The 21,890-nt window shown below is 39.5% G+C and overlaps 1 protein-coding gene across 2 annotated transcripts; it reads right to left on the reverse strand.

Annotated features, from left to right (window-relative positions):
- Nucleotides 1–229: 229 nt before the first annotated feature.
- si:ch211-156j16.1 (uncharacterized protein LOC564557 homolog) lies at nucleotides 230–18,435 on the reverse strand. 2 transcript variants are annotated; one of them, XM_054792764.1, is made up of 4 exons: nucleotides 18,083–18,435; nucleotides 5,022–5,414; nucleotides 4,838–4,943; nucleotides 230–1,028 (listed from the first exon to the last, which is right to left on the reverse strand). In XM_054792764.1, the coding sequence occupies exons 1-4, from the start codon at nucleotides 18,132–18,134 to the stop codon at nucleotides 1,022–1,024; spliced, it is 558 nt and encodes a 185-aa protein (XP_054648739.1). In that variant the 5' UTR covers nucleotides 18,135–18,435; the 3' UTR covers nucleotides 230–1,021. The 2 variants fall into 2 exon arrangements, with proteins under 2 accessions (XP_054648739.1, XP_054648658.1); XM_054792683.1 differs by having other exon boundaries at nucleotides 4,838–4,946; nucleotides 18,083–18,431.
- Nucleotides 18,436–21,890: the final 3,455 nt, after the last annotated feature.

Raw genomic sequence — 21,890 nt, forward strand, 5'->3', positions numbered from 1 at the left:
TCGAAAGTGCAAATGAATTGCTATTACATATATTCACCAGAAGAGTGTGCTACTTACGAACCACACTGAGTCATGTTAATGTGAGCCATAGAATAAACAACATAATCTGTTATTCGATGTTCAATTATGCTAATTTGAAAAAGTTCCTAATAGCCAGCGTGTGATGGGAGAAGTTTGAGAGGCGCTGTCTGAGATAAAAGTTATTACATTTTGATGAAATGATGGACAATTTAAAATAAACAAACCAAGCATCAAGTTTATTTGTAGTTCTAAACATTATTAAGGTATTTTACTCACTTTTTTGTCTCTCCTACGAGGTTATGTTTTTTTTCCTACAGCATTGTACAGCGTCATATGCAAATGATATGCTAATTAAATGACATCATCTAACGACTTCTAGCGACTAGGACAGCCAATAGCTACTTTTCTTACTGAAAAGTTGGCAACAGTGCTGCTACCTGACAACCAGATGGACGAACACAAACACAGCACTCCACTTGACTTTCCACTTTTGTTAGCATTTTTTCTTTTCTTGTTTTTGCCATTTAAGTCTGAAGTGAAACAAAATGGCACAGTGCCGTCATTTTACAATATATCATCCTTTGTGAACCCAGGAAGTGGCCTGCTAGCTTCCTTTTTTTTTTTTTTTTTTAAAGTAGGCTACTATTGTATCTATGAAAATCTAACTGTCACTAAAGCCCTTAAAATATGTTGTATCCAATCCAGAATTGTTTAATAAAAATCCCTCCAGGGGGGGTTCATGGATGTAAATGAACTGGAGTCCTCCTCTTGTCTTACATACATACATATTATACATACACACATACAGTTCATACAAACACACATACTAGCCTCCCGTGCCTTCTTTTCGGCCACAGTCCAGTCCTGTTTAGAATCACTAAGTTCTGGTGTCACGATGATTTTTTTTTTTTTAATGATGGTTAATGACGTCACAGTTCAGTAGTTCAGAATTTCCAGAACTTTGACAACTGCTCCTACTTGGCCGGCTTCTTGTTCTTCTTTAAGGCCTGTGGGATAAAGAGAGGACGAGTCAGTCATGGATAAAGATTGGAAGCTCATTATTATTAGGGATGAGCCTGATACTCGTTTTAGATAATGCATTTTTGCAAAGTATAAGCATGAAACGAGTACAGCTCGTCATTACCCGTAATCGTGATGAAGGAAAATCGTCATTGGACAACCACTTATGTATTCACGCTTCACATGCTGTGAGTCCCTACAGCCAGAAAGAGGAGTATGCTGTGCATTTGACAAGACAGAGTTGAAAACGGCTCATGCCGCATTCGTCACTGCCTCCACTCCAGACGGGTTTTTTTTTAGGTTTTCCTCAGCTCAGCTCGTATCTAAAGTTACTTGGTAAACTGGTTTTGTTACGTACGTTGTGCATTTGACAAGACAGAGCTGTAAACGGCTCGTGTTGCATCGGTCGCTGCCGGTGTTTTATTTTTATTTTATTTTTTTCCGTCTGCTTGCTTCTAATTTGGCTGGTGATATAAAGTCAGTTGGAAAACTTTGCTTGTAGTACCGAACATGGTGCTTTTGAGAAAACTAGAGTGAACGAGGCTGAGAGATTATTTCGCTGTTTGCCATCACTGGATGTTTGCATGGATCAACAACTTCACACAGATTATTCAAAAATAATTAAATAATAAAGTCGTACAGATGACTTACACACATACACAGTACACATATAGCTGAATAATAAACAATAAATACAGCAACTTCTGATCAATCCATGTCAATTTCAGACTTAAAATAATGTGCCTATTTAAGCCTCACCCATTTCTGAGTAAACCACACCCACTTCCGTTTTATGCTCCGCCCACTCCGAGTGCAGATACGGATACAGATCATTTCGATAGGTGAACAGGTACAGATAAAGATAGTGGTGTAGAATCTGTGGTTGGTTGCATTCGGGGGGTGTTAGTGGTTAGTGTGCAGTTACTGTAGCGACCTGAATAAAGGACAGTATTTTTGCCCTACAAAAAAGTCAGATGAAGACGGTCTTCTTATATTCAGAGATTAGAGATGTATACTGTACATGCAAAGCAAGAAGTGGCACCAAACGGCTTTTTCCCAAGCAAGTCAGAGAGCTTTTCTTCCTGTCACTCACACACACACCAGTGACCTGGAGAGATGCAGCTGCAGGGTTGTCTTATATTCGGATCAGTACGTATCATTGTTATAAGGCAACATGGAAGTCAAAAATCAATAATATTGCAATATGCAAGTGATACTGTACATATTGCCCAAAAACTTAAAAAGGATGTTTTATCTGAAAATGGCTTAATTTTTATTTGCTTTTTATTTCTCAATAACATTCAATAAACATGGCAGAAATAGACCAACAATGGCAGGAAAAGTCATAATTCATTCCTTGGATAAAAAAGTCACTTGATGTTGTTTGATGCCTTTGTGCTGCTGCCCTACCTCTGACCAAAATACATCAGCCTTCCCCTTGTTTTGTACCTTTTGCACAATTCAATTCAAGCATTTATATTGGCATAGCACCCAACAAGCAAGCCAAATAGTCATTTGTCACTGTGAATGCTCAATTGTCCCCAAGCCACGAGACTGTGTGTCAAAATAAGACACTATTTAGCAGCATATTGAATGTAAAGGGCTTCGATTAGCTGCCAACCAGTCCAGGGTGTACCCCCCTTCTCGAAGTCAGCTGGGATAGGCTGCAACATACCCCCGTGACCCTAATGAGAATAAGTGGCATAGAAAACAGATGGATGAATGTAAAGGGAACTTTAATTAGTAGAAAACAACTTATTTGCTTTATTCATTTATTTTATTGATTTATTTTTCTTAATATAGTAACATAAATCCTAACTTTTCATATATTTCCAACTAAATTCTTGCTCTGCACATTGATCTATTGACGCACCCATTAAAACATCATCACGCTGCACACAACTGTTGTGTAGTCACTCTCATGAGGAAAGTTTAAATATTTTAGCAGAAATGATGATCTAAGTCCTTCTGGGAATGTGAGATCATCCTATCACATCCTTAGGATTCATAACATCTCATGTCTGAAACCACAGAGTCCATACTAGATCTTTTTTTGTATATAGTTAGCTGTTCTCCAACGTGTGTGTGAAATGACATCACAGGTAGCGTTTTGTTTACACAGATTCCAATAAAGTGGAGATACTAGTCAATCTTTGGCAGTTTGCCGGTCGATCGAGAGAACATTTGAAAAAAGTATGTATTATGACATCAGTGCCCTCACGTCCTGTAGAGCGACCAACAGCAACACGCACGCATTTTGTCCACTGAACACACCTGTACGCCTCGCCGCCATCCAGGCAGCAACCCGCAAGCCTCAGCGAGGAGCCAAGTCCCCAAAACCCCGCCGGATATTGTTGCTGTAGCGCAAGTTCACAGGGAGAGAATGGGGATCTTGGTCTCAAAAAGGTTGGTGACCACTGGTCTAGAATTTTAAACATGCAAAACAACAGGTCGTGTCACTCACACACACACACACACACCAGTGACCTGGACCGGTGCAGTTGTGACCCACTGGAAAAGAATGTCTCAAAGTTTGGAAAAGTTAGCTGTTGTGATTATTCAGGCAAGATGGCATTGTACATCACATCATGTTCATTTTGCAGCACAGTGACAGCAAAAATAAAATATATAATATTTGTTCTTGAACTGTGTTCTGTGTGATTCTAATAGTTTTCAACATTTTCGTAAGTAAAAATTTGTTGAATTTGCACATTTCCTGATCAAATACATCGCAGAAAGCTGAAATGAGGCTGCATCCTCTCCTCTCGGCTTAAGCGTGCAAACTGAGCCTACCGTCCGAGTGCACTTCACTGAGTGCACTGGATGGAGGATGGTGCGGGCCCATTTTCTGTTTGTTAGCATGTTGCCAATATAATGCTATATATTTACTATACACCATGACTTTCTACAGCCTGTCTAATGTCTTTAATGTAAGTGTGACATCACTATTCTTCCTAATCGGACAATAAAATACTGAGAAATGTCATACGCTAATGCGGTCCAGTAATCCACCTCACCATGAAGGCAAGGGGGCATGCGTGAGTTGAAACGTGCCATCCTTTCATCCTTCCATTTTTTTTTGACAGCAGCACCAGCTAGAGCTACATTTAGCAACAAGTCAAATGCATTCAAAATATTTGTGTGCTCTGCTGAATGAATACATTTGACTGCCAAGATGGAGGATTATACATCCAAACTCAACAAAAGTGAACAAAGTGACAGAGCTTTTCCTGGAGACTGATAGGGCACATGTACTTCACATACAAATTTATTATTATTAACATACAAAAACCATCCAGAGTCAGTGCCTCACCTGCCATGAACCTCACCGCACCTCCCTGTTGCAATGCATGTTAAAGTGGACAATGTTTTCCACATTTCCACTTCAACATGTGGACCCAAACATAGGTTTGATTTTTTTTTTATTACAGTGTGTAGCAAGCCTAAGAATTATATTTAAAGGGGTTATTTATGGGGGAAGAAATTAACTACAATCATAAAAAATGATACCAACAGAATTATGGAGACGTAAAATGCAGACTTTTGAATACAGAGCAAATGTTTTTTTTAACATGATGCCCATTTAAAAAGTGAAGAAGCACATATTTTAAAATGCGTGTGTATGTTTCTTTAAAAAATTACATCGCCAACTACTGGTATGGCATGCAAATTACACAGCTTTTCCAGGTGTTCGTAATCAGGGAGTTTTGACAATGTTCAAAAACAGTAAAAACTAGTCTGTTGTCATATAAACATACGCTTTGTGAGTCATCACAACATCAGGCAAAGTACTCACGAGTATTTTCCCATCCTCCTCACGACAGCAATGACCACAGCGATGACAATAATCACGGCCAACAGGGCACCAATCACGATGCCGACCACCTGACCAGAGCTCAGTTCTTCTACAGAACAGGAGAATAAAGTATCAGCATATCAAACTATTTCTATTGATCTGTATCTATCAATGTTTTGCTCACCTTCTGCACCGTCTTCTACAACCACCTCATCACCCTTGTTGGCCTCGGCTGCTTCCGTCCACTGAGGAAAGACCTCGGCCTCTGCGGGCTTAGTTGGCACAGAAGTTTCCACAGCAGGGGGCTCAGTGCGAAGGGGCTCAGGTGGTGCAGTTGAAATGGGAGCAGGGGTTTCAGTCTCAATCGCAGGCTCCTCCTCGGTATTAGTCGTAACCTGAAGGGAAGGCGCCTCGGTTACAGCGTCTGTTACGACTTGTTCTTCGGCCGTGGCAGGCTCGGTTGGAGGAGGACCAGTGACAACGTCAAGATCTTTGCTGGCTTCCGTGGCCTCCAAGATGATGTCCGCTCCGGAGTCGGTTGTCAAAATGTCATGGTCTGTGGGGAGGGCGGTGGGGCCTAGTTGGGAAACATTTAGACATGTCACATTTATGTTGTGAGATACTGTAGATAGATAGACAGATAGACAGATAGACAGATAGACAGACAGATAGATAGATAGATATTCACACAATAAAACCATGTAATTGTATATGATTTGTCTGTATTTGCCTACCATGGCCCTTAAGGCCCTTACAGTATATGTTGTGTATGACTTGTTAACATACAACACCAATGCTGCTGTATCGTGGGACAACACATTACTACTAATTACTCACAAGTCCCGCAACCCACTGTGGGCCTTGCAAATCTTTAGGTAACCCGAGTCGTGTCACTCGCAGACCGTACATACCACGCTTCTCTTCTTCCTGCACTCATGGATGACTTAACCCTTGCATGTGACTGTATTCATTGTTGGATTCGACCCACCATCATGGCTGACGGCCTCCTATTTTGGCCTGTGTTCACACTAACACTAAAGTCAACCATCTCAGTCAAGAAACTCTTCTGAATGAGTGGCAAAAAATAAAATCGGATAAAGAGGTCAATGTTGTGATGTCACTCCTTCATTGCGCTTGTCCTCCCCGCCACAAAAGCTACCACCACACCCTGTGACCTCATAAAGCATTCATCCTTAAGAAATCCCTCCATCCTGTCTTTATGGCCGCGTGCGCCCTTACAGGCCACATTCTCTGCCTCATTTCCTGCCACTGCACGAGTTGATGAGTGCGGAGAGTACGGGAAGCCTTGTTAAACATGTGGAATTGTTAAAGGGTAGGGCAAAGAAAGACAATCCGCAACTGGATGATTTTCAAGCTTCAAGTCTTTAATCTTAGGGAAATGTATTAAAATAATGTATGACACAGCATTTTTAAATAAATGTTCTGACATGTTTTCAGTAAGGAGAACACTGTGTTAGGGACAGCGAAGCAATTCAATTACAAAACTAATGTGGATAAATAAATCTTCTGATCATAATCTTTTAGTTATGTAGAAGTACTAGTGCCACATTGGAAAAAAACCCGTCATACTATGAGAATAAACTTTAAATATTACAATAATAAAATATTGATTTTGTGTTTAAGTTGTAATTTTATGGGAATGCAGTCGCAATTTTACCAGAATGAATTCATAATTCTTCAAGGACAAAAATGTTACATGTATTTGACAATCATTTTCATTTTTTTAACTTTATTTCATGAGAATACAGTAAAGTTGTAACAGCATATGTAGAAGAAAAAAGAAAGACTCACATGGACTGAAATCACCTCTTTTACTGGGTTTGTTTGATCATCAACAATTTAACCAATCTTTAATGATATCAAACGAACATATAAGGCCTCTAGAAAGACAGCAGCTGCTGGTTTCAGGTTTTGTGTGGGAATTTTGATAGTCACTCTTTACTATTATGCCTATATGTTAATTTCCCAGACGACACGTGCCCAAGGGCTCAATTAAGTTCTGTCTAATCTAATCTTGCAAGAATATGAAAGTCCTAATTAAAAATAAGAACTTTTTTCTCAATATATGATTATATTTTTTTTTTTTGCGTGATTTTTTTGTAAAAAATATATATCATATTTGCATTTTTGTCCTCAAAATATTAGGACTTTCTTATTAATATAATGTATAATGTAATTTTATTTTTATTTTATTGTTTATATATTTAAAAACTATAAATATTATATATATATATATATATATATATATATATACACATATATATGTATTATATGTATATTAATATGTGTATATTATATTAATATTAATATGAATATATGTATATTATATGTATATTATATTAATTACTACTATATGTATAGTATATATGTTAGTATATGTATTATATATACTGTACTATATTAGTGTGTGTGTGTATACATTGTATGTGTGTGTGTGTGATGTTTTCACTTTAAAAATGCCAATGAATGACTACACGTATCCTTATACCTTTTTGTGTTATGTTTGTCAACCAAGAAGCCGAGTGGACGTGACTCCCTTATACAGGTATCATTGACCTATGTGGCAGTTGCGCTTGAGCCCCGTGAACTCTGCCTAGCAACAAGTATCTAGCTACAACTCGAGCAGTTCTGTTCATTTGCATCGCTAGGGTCTGCTCGGTAGCTAAAAATGGTGTGGGATTAAGAACATCCATTGTCCAGTTTCCGTCCATTATCTTTTCATGTGAAGCCTAACTTTGCCTGGTCAGAGCACGGAGTTAAAGAAAAGGAGCCTCCCATTATGAATTTAGCCGCTGCATGAAGACATGTGTTTATCCTGGTGTCTTTCATCAAGGTCTGCACTATGAAGCTCAACCTAATCATTTCCCCTCAATAACCCGAGCTCCATCCCGCCATGTTCAACATCCTCACGACCACAACTGAAAGCTTGCCGTGGACAACGCCGCATCCAAATGAAGGAGGCTACATTTCAGCGACACCAAAATTATGGACTGGACTTAACTTTCCACTGAAAAAAATGTTGGCCTGACATGACTTCCTTCTCAACGTAGAGCGGAAAAAACCAACACACTTCACTCGCTTACTGCACACACTCTCTCGTCAGTTCTCTCCATTGGTCTTTTAAATGCTTCAAATAACTTAGAATTAAAAATAACCCTGTATGGACGGTCTAGTCTGACAAGCACTGCTGCTGCTGCTACGTTCATTAGCAACAGGCGGGTAAATACACCAAAACATTTGTCCCCATCGTGGTAAAGAATTGAACAGGAAAAAAGGGGGGGTTCAAACGGAGCCACAGACTGTTTGTTTGGAATGTCTGTAAGCAATGATAAAACGGCCTTACGCAATGTGTAATCACCCACCGCCACTAACAATCGTTTCATTATGTGCTCAGTTCTCACAATTAGCTCTGAGTAGTGTTTCCTCTCCAAAGTGCATGCAGGCGGTTAGATCAATGGTGCATGCTGTACATCCCCTCTTGTAATCTACACTCTATCCATCTTCCTGTCATTCCCTCAGAATCGCAAAAACTGCAGAGATGTTTCACGCGTCCCAAACTCAACACACAACAACACTGACTCAGCAGCAACTGTGTATGTTCATACAAATTACACAGTATGTATTATGTCATGTGACCACACACACTCTCAGCAGGAGGCCTTAAAATACTGTCACCAAACAAGCACATGGAACAGCCATGGGTGGGTGGGTGAATGTAGACCTGTGATTGACAGGCCACAGGTTTGAGTCCCCTGACCAGCTCTCACTGCTATAGGTGTTTTTATGACAAAGAATGATCGTAATCTTAACAAGAACCATTGGCCTCCTCTATACCAGTGGTTTTCAACTGGTGGGTCTGGACCTAAAAGTGGATCGCGGAGCCGTTTTCAATGGGTTGCCAGACTTTGCCTGGGAAAAAAAAATGTAATAACCCCAATGTCTGTTAATACGCCTCACGTTATTGTCTGCGCTATTCGCTTGATACAGCTCTGCAAGGTGCATGCTATGTTTGGCGACTTTGTCAAGCTTGAGCGGGAGAGGAAGGACATAGAGTTGGAGCCTTAACGTGCTGTCTGTCCGACACACAGCTGCAGATATCTGCTGAAGAAGAGCGTGCCATAAAGAGACAGCGTCTCAGCACTGCAGCTCATTTTGTGTTGAAAACAGTCCTTTAAAATATAAGATATGAGGAGTTTGAGTTAAAAAATCAACACTTGTCAATGAGGGGTGATGGTGGGTCCCGTAGCCAAACCAGTTGAGAACCACTGCTCTATACCGTATTGACTCCTCAAGCAAGTCAGAGCTTTTCTTGTCTCTCACACAGACCAGTGACCAGGAGAGATACAACCGCTGGGAAAAAAAAGTGTCTTAAAGGTTTTCAGCAAGTTAGCAAACACAGGAGGAGTTATGATGCTAATTTTAAGATAATGGTGATCAGTGAAGCAGAGTCATCAAACAACTGTCGAGGAGCTAAGAAATATGATATCTTTTTGATTGCAATCTATTTATTACCAGTTGTTTTTTTCACTGATATAGAAAACAACCATCCATCCTTTTTCTATGCCGCTCATCCTGACATGGAAAACATGTATCTTTTAAATATGTCTTAAAAGATATTTTTAAAATGTCTCTTGAAAAAAGAGGGGTCGTCTTATATCCACACTGCAAAAAATGAACTGAGATCTACGCAAGATTAAATACCTGAAATCAAGGTGAAACATACATATTTTTGACTAACAACAACTAACAACTACATTTTTCTTGGTATATTAGACTTAGGGCCACACGGTGGCCAAGTGGTTAGCACATTGCCCTCATAGTCGGGAGATTTAGGGATAGAATCTACGTTTGTGTATCTCTGGAGTTTGCATGTTCTCTCCATACTTGCATGTGTTTTCTCCGGGTACTCCGGCTTTCCCCCACATTCACACAAAATACGCATGTTAGGTTTGTCTATATGTGCCCTGCAATTGGCTGGCGCCCGGTCCAGGATGTACCTCACCTTCAGATGAGATAGGCTCCAGCTTACGCACGACCCTGGATGGATGAATGTTAGACCCATTTGCTTATCTGAAGTAATATGTACTGAAATCTGGGATATATTACTTAAAATATGCTAAATAATCCACCAGCAGTACAAGAAAAAAATTATGAAAATTGTGTTTCAGAAGATTTTCCAATAGATAGATAGATAGATAGATACCCATCACACTACACAACCTCCCTTTTTCAGTCAGCTGTGATGGTACCAGGTGGTATCATGCGTGTACCCTCTACTGAGGCTTGGAGGTTGGCATTGGTGTTATCACAGAGGCAACACATTGAAGGTGCACCCATCCTGTTCTAGCTTAGATACGAGACATCCCATCTGGACTCTATCACCCACCACCAACTGGTACAGCAGTATAGCGGACCTTTAATCATGTGACTAACACATCTGAAAACATTTCCAAAGCAGCCTATAAAGACATTACGCACGCAGGAAGTGAAAATGGAGGGAAACCTGGAGCTTACGTTTTTCTTTGTACCTTTTGTACATGATTTTATAGCACGGTGGCCAATTTGATATTTTTCACCTTTCACTTTAAAAAAAAAAAAAAACACATTCGTCCAGAAGACATCAGATTTGTGAGGTCAAGGGTCACTGGTGTGTATTCTTCCACACCACACCCATCCATCCATGCATGCCTTTATGGGCCTTGCTTTGTCTACGAGAAAATACAGCTATTCCCATATGGGCATAGAATTATCAAAAATGTCTTGCGAAAAGCTTTAAAACAAGCCTCTTAAGGGGTTTCTAATCCAGCCAATATTCTGTTGAGTAATGTGTTCCTGAGTCAGCTGTTCTTTTATTGTGTACTCGCTCCATGTCTCACCCTGCAGCACATGTACAAGACGACAGGCATACAGCATGTGCGTACCATGCTTTCATATTATTCCTTGTCTTTATTCAGGGCTGAAACAGCAACTTATGTTTCCCAAACAGGCTTTTCTTTCTGCGAGGTGAAATGATTCGTAAGTGTGACTGAGCACTCTTTGCCAGGCTCATATTTGGAGTATGAGCGCCACATTTGAGTCATTTCTAAAAGTGAGCCATGACCAAAGAGGGCACTGACCTCTCCCTTTCAGCAGCCAGATGTGACGGCGACGTTATTAGCCCCACAGAGGCAGACAAAACTCATTAAGTAGGAGACTGGAGGAGGGAGGGGGGGTGGCGATGGCGGGCTTTTACAGGATGCACGCAGTTTACCAGGGGCAGGCATAACGTTTAGACCTTAGAACGCGGATGACCTGTTGTCTTTGTTGCATCCAGCCTTTTGGGAGTTGAGAATCAACATGAAATTTGCAATGCTGCACACACATCATCTACCAAATACAAATACACCCTCTCTTTCTACTACGGTCTACGAGAATCACATAGTACATGTTTACATTGCAAGTCTATGAAGTACTATTAGGACTCCCTGGAAAAAAAAAGAATAATAGTAGAGAAATAATAATTATTGTCAATAATAATTAATAATAATAATGTTATAGGAAAAAAGTTGCAATACTACAGTTTTTAAAATGTCAAATGTTTTCAATAAAAAGTATTAATATTACATTAAAAAGGCATATTCTTCTAGAAAAATGTTGTTAAATTACTATTTATTTATTTTTAAATTCATTATTTTAGGAGTATAAAACTTACCAAGACTAAAGGCGTAATATTATGAGCAATAAACATACAGCATACCTGGGTTAAGAAGAGGATGCTGTCATGGAAAATGAGAAGTGTGATTTTTCTCATTTTATTCTTGACACTTTATAGATATTTTGCTCATATTTAAATTTTGACATTCATTCAGTTTGGCGCCAATACTCCATATAAGTGAATGTTTTATGTTAATTGGTATCTAATCAGATTAGTGAAATTATGTATTTTTCAATTTATCTTCTTATTTTAGGGGCACAATTTGTATTATTCATTAAAATTGCAAGGTTGCACCCAAGAAGTATGACCCAATTTCACATTAGCAATCACAATCATGGATAGATGAATTACTTTTGAAATTATAATTTAAATGTTTAAATACAGTTGTACCTTTTAAGGTCCAACAAAAACCGAAACCATTTTTCCCGGAGAAAATAATGTAGATCCTATTAATCCATTCCAGACAACAAAAAATATATGTTATAGAGCAGGGGTCGGGAACCTTTTTGGCGAAGAGAGCCATGAAAGCCACATACAGTATTTTAAAATGTATTTTCGTGCAAGCCATATCATATTTTTTAACACCGAATATACAACCAAATGTGTGTATATTTAAGGAAGACCAGCAATTTTAGAACATAACATGGGAAAGGACAGCTGGCATTGCGCTAGAAAATCAAATGGATGGGTTAAAATGCATTAGAATGCATATTTTTAATGTTATTTTTAACACTGTGATTTCTGTAACGTTTTACTTTAAAATGTCAGGAAAACAAAATAAAAGAAACGCATTTTATGGTGTTAAGAAATGTGTGAGAGCCAGATGCAGTCATCAAAAGAGCCACATTTGGCTCCCGAGCCATAGGTTCCCTAACCCTGTTATAGAGAATATATAGAGAATAATTAGCTTTACATGCAGAAAACAATGTGAAATAATTATAAATGACAAATGGATGTAACTTATGTACAAAGGCGATGTACAAAAAATGGGGCATACAAAAACAAGGTTTTATTATATTTAAAATAAAATATATAAAACTATATATAAATATAAATATAAATATAAATATATATATATATATATATATATATATATATATATATATATATATATATATATATATATATATATAAAATAAAACATTTCCTGTTTCATTTGTAGCGTTCCCCCTGCAGGATCTATGCAGTATGGGTGCAGATTGAGGGTGTCACGGTACATGGATTCGTGTTCTGAGTTTTCGTTAGGGTTACAGCTGTGGATGGTACATATTGAAAGCAGTGTCATTAAAAGCAGACAAAAATCTCGGCCAGGGTTAGGGAACCTGTGGCTCTCGAGCCAGATGTGGCTCTTTTAATGACTGCATCTGGCTCTCACACATTTCTTAACACGACAAAATGTATTTATTTTAAAGTAAAACTTTACATCTCATGCATTTTAATCCATCCATCCATTTTCTACCGCAACGCGGGTGGCCAGAGCCAATGCTATCTGCCCCTCTGATACTTTCCGGGTCAGACACCAAAACTTTATTTTTATTGGATAACGTGATAGCCTATCCGTGTCACTGAGAGGTCAGGAAGTAAACTTCCCTCCTTTAATCAAACAGTCAGCTGGCTAATTCTCCAATGCGAACCCTTTTGACGAATAAGATGTTGAAAAGAAAGAAAAATGAGGAGTATCGTGCAAAAGCATGCAGCACCAGTAGTCGCATTAATGAGAAGAAGTATTTTATGTATTATCGGTTAGCTTTAGTGTAACAACGTTATTAAAAACGTGTGTCCAATATTGGCTTTTTTTTTGCCGATAACCGATGTGCCATTATTGTCCAGCTCTCAATCTCAGATATCAACCGATACCGATACGTGTAACATTACACATCTCCTGTTGTGGAAGGACTGGACTTATGACCTTATTATGCATTACTATGGCTGTGTATTATTATTAGTTATTATGTTTTATTGCACCACAAATTTGATGTTATATGTTCCATATTTGTGTATTTATTCTCATTCTATTTTAGTATTTCTCTCATCTCTCATGTCTTGCCTTGGTTGTTTTATTTTGTGGTCAAGTGATTAAGTTCATTATGACATTTTTGCAGAGCTGATGGAAATGTGAATCTCTCTTGGAGATTAATAAAGTATCTATCTACTTTTTATCTCCTGTTTGTGTTTGTAATTGTAATTGTTTGTGTGGAATTAACACTGCCACCACGAGTGGCTGCCTTTCAAGCAGGCTAAGATGAAAGTCAAGCGGCTAGCAAGAAAGTGGAGATTCCAGCCTTCCGTACCTTCTATTGTCATGGGAAACGTGAATCCACTACCGAGCAAGATCGAGGAGCTGGCAACAACATCAAGACCTTCAGGGAGTGCAGCTTATTTGTGTTTCACTGAATGGATAACAGCGAGCGTCCCAGATGCTAATGCGGGGAGCTAGCCGACTTCAGGGCAGTCAGAGCAGCCAGGACCACCGGGATGCGGTGATATCTACCGAAATCACATTTAACATCACAAAAATGTTATATTGCTCTCACGGATGTACGTTTTAAAATATGTGGCTTTCATGGATGTCTTGAACAGCCTTTGGCTAGCGGGAGTCATGGCTAGCGGGAGTCATGGCTAGCGGGAGTCATGGCTAGCGATAACACAGAGGGCAATCCAGAGCCTAGAGACTTTCTTCTGTCGTTAAAGTCTGCTGTTTTGAACACTGCGTAAAAGGACAAACACAAGCGAATAAGATGAAAGCAGTGTATTGCATTGGGCTACAAGTTGAAACTATTAATGCTGCACTTAGGCAGTAACTTTCATTCACAAAAAAATAAAATAATAGTTTTTCATCGGCCTGCAGCTTATTTGAAAAATTACTTTTGTTATTAAGGAGATATGTTATCAGATATGACACAAATTTGCTTGATCACCTATAACACAAAGCTTATATCGCTTATAGTACAGTGTACTAACCTATATTGGCTTGGTTTTAGTATCTTTAATGAACAAAATGTATCAAAGTGGCCCCCAACATCCTTCCATTTTTTCTGTATGTTATATCTATATTTTTATATTTTTATTTGACAGTTGTATTTATTGTAGAATTACCTGCCAGCAGATTGCAGTTTTCCATGTTGATAAAAAAAAAACAATCATCAAACACAAAAAAGCAGTATTAAGTTTTGCATTTTGTTCCCTTACTGTACTGAAAATGAACCACACCGTGACCTTAAAACAGCAGCGGTAAAGGGGAAGTACTTTACTTTGATTATGGCCCCGAGATCATCAATACTGTAATTTACAATAATCTGTCACATCAATCCTGTGTTCTCTATTGTTTCCCCCATCGGGATGACTAGCGGTTAAAATGCGGCGTTGCCCATTTAGGAGTTCCTCATACAGTACATGTGCTCTGCCAACATATCTATACATATGGGGCTCTCTCTAAATATAGAGACACCCTCTATTAGTACACGCACGCTAACCATGAGCCCTGCCCTGCAGCTTCAGCCCCATGCCCTTTCTTCTCACCATGCCTGGCGTTTTTTGTGGGCAAAATCTCCCCAAGCAAGGAAAAATGTGATTAAAAAAAAAAATCAAGTGAGGAGGAAGAGATAAGCTTTCAAGTTAAACGTGCACGGTGTAGGTTACGACTTAGACTCCCCCACATTCTCCCACACCCTCCTCCTCTCCCTCAAGGTTTGCTTCGCTTTGCCTGTGCCAAGAAATCTAACAGCATGAAGCTGCACAACTCCTCCAATTACATCACTCACATGCACCACTTTGCAATAAGGCTGCCCTTATAAAGACTTCATATGCACTCCTGAGCAAAATTTTAAGACCAGTTGAAAAATTGCAAGAATTTACAGTTTGCACTGTTGGATTTTAAGAAGGTTCTAGCTTCAAAATGGAAAAAAAAAACAATAAATGGGAGTCAGAAAAAAAACACAGTATGCAATTTATTGCAAATAACCATTAAATTGAAATAGACTGTTCATCAGCTGATCAAAAGTTTAAGACCATAGCTCAAAAAATAGCTCAAATAGAAATCAAATGTTCAAAAAAAGGACTCGGCAAAGAGTAGCTGCACTGTTCTTGTTAACTCATTCAATACCAAAAACGTAGTTATATGTTTTTATCAACCTGAATGCCCAATCCCAACAGTGCATTTATGCGTTTTTTTACGTTTTTTGCGGGAGAGACTAAAGGAGGGGCTGATGTAACTCCTCACCAATGGATTAGGCTTGAGAGCAATTTTAATGGCATAAAAACGGCTACTAGGTGGCAGAAGTGCATTTGATAAGAGCTCAGCAGGGATCATGAGAGGAAGGAGAAACACACGTGACAGGAAGAAGAAGCCTTATACTTGAAAATTGTAAATAGTTCACGGTGTTATGTTTGTAAATAAATTGTTATTTATTTAAAACTTTTTTTGTGTTGTTTATGTTGTGGTAGAGTTATTCAGATATTTGAGCTGTCTCAAAAGCAAAAAAATATTTGTCTGAAAGTGAAAGTTATTCTTGCAATGTATCTTCTCACAAAAAGCTCCTTTTCTCCCTTTTCTAGTCAGCAACTGATATTTACCTGAAACTTACCTATGTTCTACTGTTGATTACTAAAGAACAAAAAAAGGTAGAAACTAACTTTTTTTTGTGATGAAAGACGGGAGTCGAATCATTCTTTTCGTAGCATCCATGTTTATATAGCCATAGAACACAATATTCTGTGTGCCTTGAAAGATCAGTCAAAATAGTCAAAAGTGGCCGGTACTGAAGGGGTTGTCTTTTGAAAAATGGCTGGGATTGAATTAGTTAATCACCTCAAAAATTGATTTTAGCATGCTCGATGCCAGTGTTTTCCGAAGGCTAGTGTTGCTCCAGGTGGTGAAGATGGCTTCATGGAGGGCATCCACTGTCTGGAACTGATGCCCATTTTTGGAAACTTCCCTTGCCATCCATTCCCAAATGTTCTCAATTGGATTTAGAACAGCGAACAAGCAGGATGGCCCAAAAGAATGACATTATTCTTCTGGAAGAAGTCATTTGTCAGGCAGGCACTGTGAACTGCAGTTTTGTCCTGTTGAAAAACCCAGTCAGTACCACACAGACGAGGGCCTTCAGTCATGAGGGATGCCCCCAGCAACATCTCCACATAGCCAGCTGCCATTTGACGCCCCTGCACAACCTGAATCTCCATTATTCCATTGAAGGAAAAGGTACTCCAGGTAATGACAGTGCCCCCTCCACTGTTCCGTGTTGAAAACATATAAAAAATCTCAGGTGGGATTCCAAATTCCAAACCAGCAATTTTGTGGTGTTGAAGGAGACGAGGCCTTTGAAGAAGTTTTTTCTTCTTAAAACCCTTCTTTTACAGATGCCATCTGATGGTTACTGGACTGCACTCTGCACCAGTAACAACCTTAGTTTGGGCAGGGCCCCCTGTCTCCTGTCTTGACGGACAGGACCCTCCATCTCAGGGCCAGTGAAGTTTGCTTGGGTCTACCACTCGACTTTTTTGTTCCATAACCCTCAGGATCACTTAAGAAGTTTAAAATGACTGTCTTAATGCATCCAACTTCAGCAGCAATGGCACGCCGCGAGAGGCCTTTCTTATGGAGCTCAACAATCCAAAGTGTTCAAAGAGAGAAAGCTTTTTTGCCTTTGCCATCTACGGATCCTGACAGTGTGAATACCTGACAGAAAATGACATTGAATCCACATTTTTGCTTTAATCAGCTGAACAACAACCTTTAATGGTTGTTTGCAATACATTGGCTGACTCAAAACATTGTTTTTGTCTCATTCCCGTTTCTTCTTTTTACATTTTGAAGCTCTACTAAGAACCTCCTTTATAACCTCCTTTACAACGCTTTATAACTTGCAAATAAACAGTTTAAAAGGACAAACTACTTTGTCCACTGTTTATACTAGGTTATATTTCAGATTTGCTTGGTTTTCTACCTCAAATTTATTTCATTTTTTATTTATTTATTATACTTACATACTTATTTATTATACTTCTACTATACACTCTTTTAAACACTTTTTTTCTCATAATTATCTCATAGTTATCTATATTGCTACACATTATTTGACACTCTTTTCTCCTTATTGGAAAATGGTAACATTTAAACACAGGAAGTGAACAAACCATGAGTAACTGCTAAGACATGGAGAAGGGGTAGGATTAAATAAACTCTGCTTCTTCCTACTCATACTTCCTACTCCCTACTCCCTTTCAGACATGTTGAACTATGCACGTGTAACCCTGACTTTATTTGATGTAAGTTGTTAAGCAGCACCAGCTCTGTTTAATTGAAAAGGTCCTATGAGAGACATTGATCCATCCCAAGTCTCTATAGTGTTACAATATCAGGGTTTAGTATTGTAATTGTAATTGTAAAGTATCTATCTAGCTATCCTAAAGCAGACAAAGGGGTACCAGTGTGGGCACATGCAGGGAAGGCAGTGGGTGTGCTCACAACAGGATGGCTACTGCCTGATTATTATTGGGGTTTTTTGGGGGAAAAAAAGTTTACTCACTTGCATGTGTGAAGGCGCAGAAGGCCAACAGGAGCAGCAGCTGAACATTCATGGCGGTCAAGTCTCGTCCTGGTTCGTGATGAATGAAGGGACTCCCGAGCTCACTCAGGGGGCAAAGAACGACAACACTACAGTCGCACAGCGCACAACAGAGAGTGAAGGCCTCAGCCCCAAAAAAAGGTCAAAACTGAAAAGTAAACAGCTGAGATCCAGATGCTGGAAGATTTTTGGAGAAGTAGCTGTGGTCACTTTATGTAAGTGAAGCAGGGTGAGAGGCTGGTCCACAGCAGCAGAGAGAAAGACTGTGAGCTGAGAGTGGAGGAGGGGTGTGGGCAGTGGCTCTTGGCTGGGTGGGTTTTGAGGAGTCAGGGTTTGTGTTGGGAGGGGGGCATTATTTAGAGGTGGTTCCTGCCCATGAAAAGATAACATCAGCACACATACACAACTTGAAATAACAAAACAACACAACTTATTTATAAGAACATGCTCATCTATGTATAATTGCTTAGTTTGTGTGCAAAGAAAAAATGGACAGATGTACAAATTAAAAAAAAAAGAATAAATAATGCTCTGCTGAAGGACAGTCAGTTCACTACAGACAGACAGTAGCAGCAGGGCGCTACTTGTTTCATGAAGGTGTTCCCCATGAATAGCAGCAATAAACACACAGAACACTGGGACTTTATCATAGGCAGAAAGCACAGGGTGGCCTACAGAATTGATGCCTGATGGTGGACTAACAAACTCGTTGTCTGGCACAAGGCTGACACCTGTTGGACGACAAGTTAGGGAGCGTTTGGGGTACATAGTCTTACATGCAGAACTTGATGAAGGCAACTAGTGTTTAAAGCAGTGGCGATTATGTACTAAAGGGGTAAAGTAAGGCCCATGTATAACCTGTAGAGGGCACCAGAGCGAAAAAAGCGATGTTTCCCATCTAGTGAAGAAAATTTTCGTTTCTTTTATAGGCGCTGTCTGCCATGGTTGGGTCCTGCCACTGGGAGTGCTTGCATTCGAACATATTACATTCCACCCTTTTCCTGCTCAGCCATGACTGCTAATTGTTGATAGCTTCTCTGAGACTGTGTGTATGTGTATGTGTGTGCACATTCCGGCCATGTGCCTGTGCACGAGCCGTGAGTGAGTGACAGCCATTAACGGCACTTCCTCTGTTCTTGTTCCTGTTCTTTGAAACCACTATTGGTCACATGCACTAGTTAGTGTATTTTTTGTAGAAAAATGGGTAATTCAGAGCCAAGGAGGGGTAGCACATAATGTGACCTAGAGCGACAACGTTACTATTATTAACATTGTTACGCCGATTGAACTACGTTACTGGCGTACACCACGCGCTAGCTACCAGCCGGCTAGCAGCTAGCTCCACCACACACTCGCCCGCAGCGCGTTAGCGCCATGCTCAAAGTGCCTCAGGCCTCTACCAAATGGTAATGCTACATTTTGGAGCTGCTGCAACTGCTGCTGTGTTTTTATTGCAAGTTATTGCAAGATGTAGGCGTTCGTTTCTATGTTGCTATGTGAAATTAATGCGCCCAGGAAGGAAGTTCCGGTAATGCTTAAAATGACCAAAATACAACAAACACTACTTATTCCATGTTATCATGAATGTGCCTGTTACTACATGGTCACAGCATGTATATAAAAGCATTTTTGTTGGTGTTTTAACAGCGGTCTTTGTAGGCACCATAGGTGTGTCCCATTGCATGCAGCAATGAGCTGTCTCTTTATCTGTTTTTAAATCTTTAGAATGCACAAAAAAGAGAAAGACTTGTGTGTTCATGTCTCATATAAGGATTGTGGATGATAGGATTTTTTTTATTTTTATTTTTTTCAGTGCAATTTTACTTTAAGAGAGCAGGCCTTTTGGCTCAGCTCCCTAAAAAGAGCTGGATCTTTTGGCTCCCAAATGGCTCCTCCTTTTTTGTTGCTTAAATTGATTTATTGCCAAAATACGTGTAAAACCAATTTCTAATGTAAAAATATAATGAGATCAAAAGTATTATTTACATGGCTCTATTTATATACTCAACATGGAACAGATTGCTACAAAAAAAATATAAAATACATAAAGACCCTTCTCAATTCAGCTAAAAGGTCCAATCCGATATGTGTGTATGCAGTATCAACCAAACATCCATGCTGGAGCCTATCCCAGCCGTCTTTGGGCGAGGGCGGGGTACACCCTGGACTGGTCGCCAGCCAATCGCAGGCCGCATACTGACAAACAACCATTCACACTCACATTCATACCTATGGACAATTTAGAGCAAGGGTGGGCAAATATTTTGACTCCCGGGCCACACTGGGTTAAAAAAATGAGCTGTTTATATGTAGGCGGCATCAAACAGGACAACATACTTGATCACTGTGCAACTAAGCGCTAAACATAACATGTCACCTAAAACTGTTATTTCCAAATGGCCGCAGGGCATGCTGGGTAGTCCAGCTGCAACAACAATATGAACTATGTACAATAAAACCATATGGGTATCAAGAGTATGTTACCTCCTTCTAGTTTACTTCTCTGATGACCTCGTCAACATATTTTGCAATCTAGCAAACATGCGCCAAATGCGAGAAAGAGTACTACAAGCTACCCAGCATGTCTTGCGGCGGGGATATATGGGCATTTTTTTGGTATTGGGTATTGCGTGGGTACAGTTTACATTGTGCGTCATGTGCTGATGTGTTGTGTTGTTTGGATGGCTTTTTGGTACTAGCTACAGGCTGAATCTGACTATTTTGGCGACTCAAGCGTGCCACAATAGCACTACAAGTCATGTTGCCGGCTACACTTTCCATGTTAAAGGTTTAAAAAATTGAATTTGGAAATGCCTGGTGGGCCGGATTAAGATGCTTGGTGGGCCTGATGTGGCTCGCGGGCCGCTGTTTGCCCACCCCTGATTTATCGTCTCCAATTAACTTGGCGGGCCACACAGTGTTTTAGAGCCATAGAAAATGAATGAATGAACCTAGCACAGATATTTTTGGAATTTGTCTTTTTTGATTTTTGGAACAAAACAACAAAACGTTACACAAAAAAATATGAATTCAAAAGTACAAACTGCCTGACCTTGCCAGTGTGTAGTCTACAATTCTGCAGCAATGTTTTTTCACTCTCTGCTGGATAGGTGATAATGAAACTCTTTGCCCAAAGTACGGAAGGGACCCATTTAGATCCACCAGATGGTGCCTGTGGGGGAGAAGTGGTTGTTTCCTATCATGATTAAATTGTAAAATGAATGAGTATAAAGTACCTTGTGATTTCCTTGGGTGTCTGGCGTCCTGTTCCTGCCAGATCTCCCTTTCCTTTCTCCACAGCCCCTAACAGTCCCCCAAGTTGTAAGCGGGCCCATTCAGATCCAGCAGATGACGTTGATGTTTGCCCAACTTCTCTTTTTCTACAGCCATTTTCCCCAAGTGGGGCTCCTTCAGATCTAGTACATAGCATTTGGGTGGAAAAAAACATATGAACTGCAAGAAGTACCTCATAATTCATGATTTCCTTCCATATCTGACTTCCTGTTCCTGACAAAAATATTTGTGCCTCATAAACTCTACAAAGCAACAAGTACAATACAATACTACATACAATACTACAATATTTTATTTCATTTATAGGTATATGTTTTTTTATTGTTTCATATATTAAACATTAAACTGGGACTTTTAAATGAAAAAAAGCTGACATACTGTAGTTTTCCTACTATGTAGCTTACCTGCATGTTTGTTTTTAATATATACAAGCTGTAGTAAAGCAACATAGCAGAAGCAAGGTTTGGGCAGTAAA

The sequence above is a fragment of the Dunckerocampus dactyliophorus genome, chromosome 1 (genome assembly GCF_027744805.1).
Source record: "Dunckerocampus dactyliophorus isolate RoL2022-P2 chromosome 1, RoL_Ddac_1.1, whole genome shotgun sequence".
Lineage (NCBI taxonomy): Eukaryota > Metazoa > Chordata > Actinopteri > Syngnathiformes > Syngnathidae > Dunckerocampus > Dunckerocampus dactyliophorus.

What these genes read in the sequence shown, in the direction of transcription:
- si:ch211-156j16.1 (XM_054792683.1), bottom strand. Translation starts at nt 18,134, where the DNA reads ATGAATGTTCAGCTGCTGCTCCTGTTGGCCTTCTGCGCCTTCACACAT. An exon ending in CTGCGCCTTCACACATGCAA is followed by an intron (nt 5,415 to 18,082) that starts GTGAGTAAACTT and finishes TTTCCCAACTAG; the next exon opens with GCCCCACCGCCCTCCCCACA. An exon ending in TGTAGAAGACGGTGCAGAAG is followed by an intron (nt 4,947 to 5,021) that starts GTGAGCAAAACA and finishes CCTGTTCTGTAG; the next exon opens with AAGAACTGAGCTCTGGTCAG.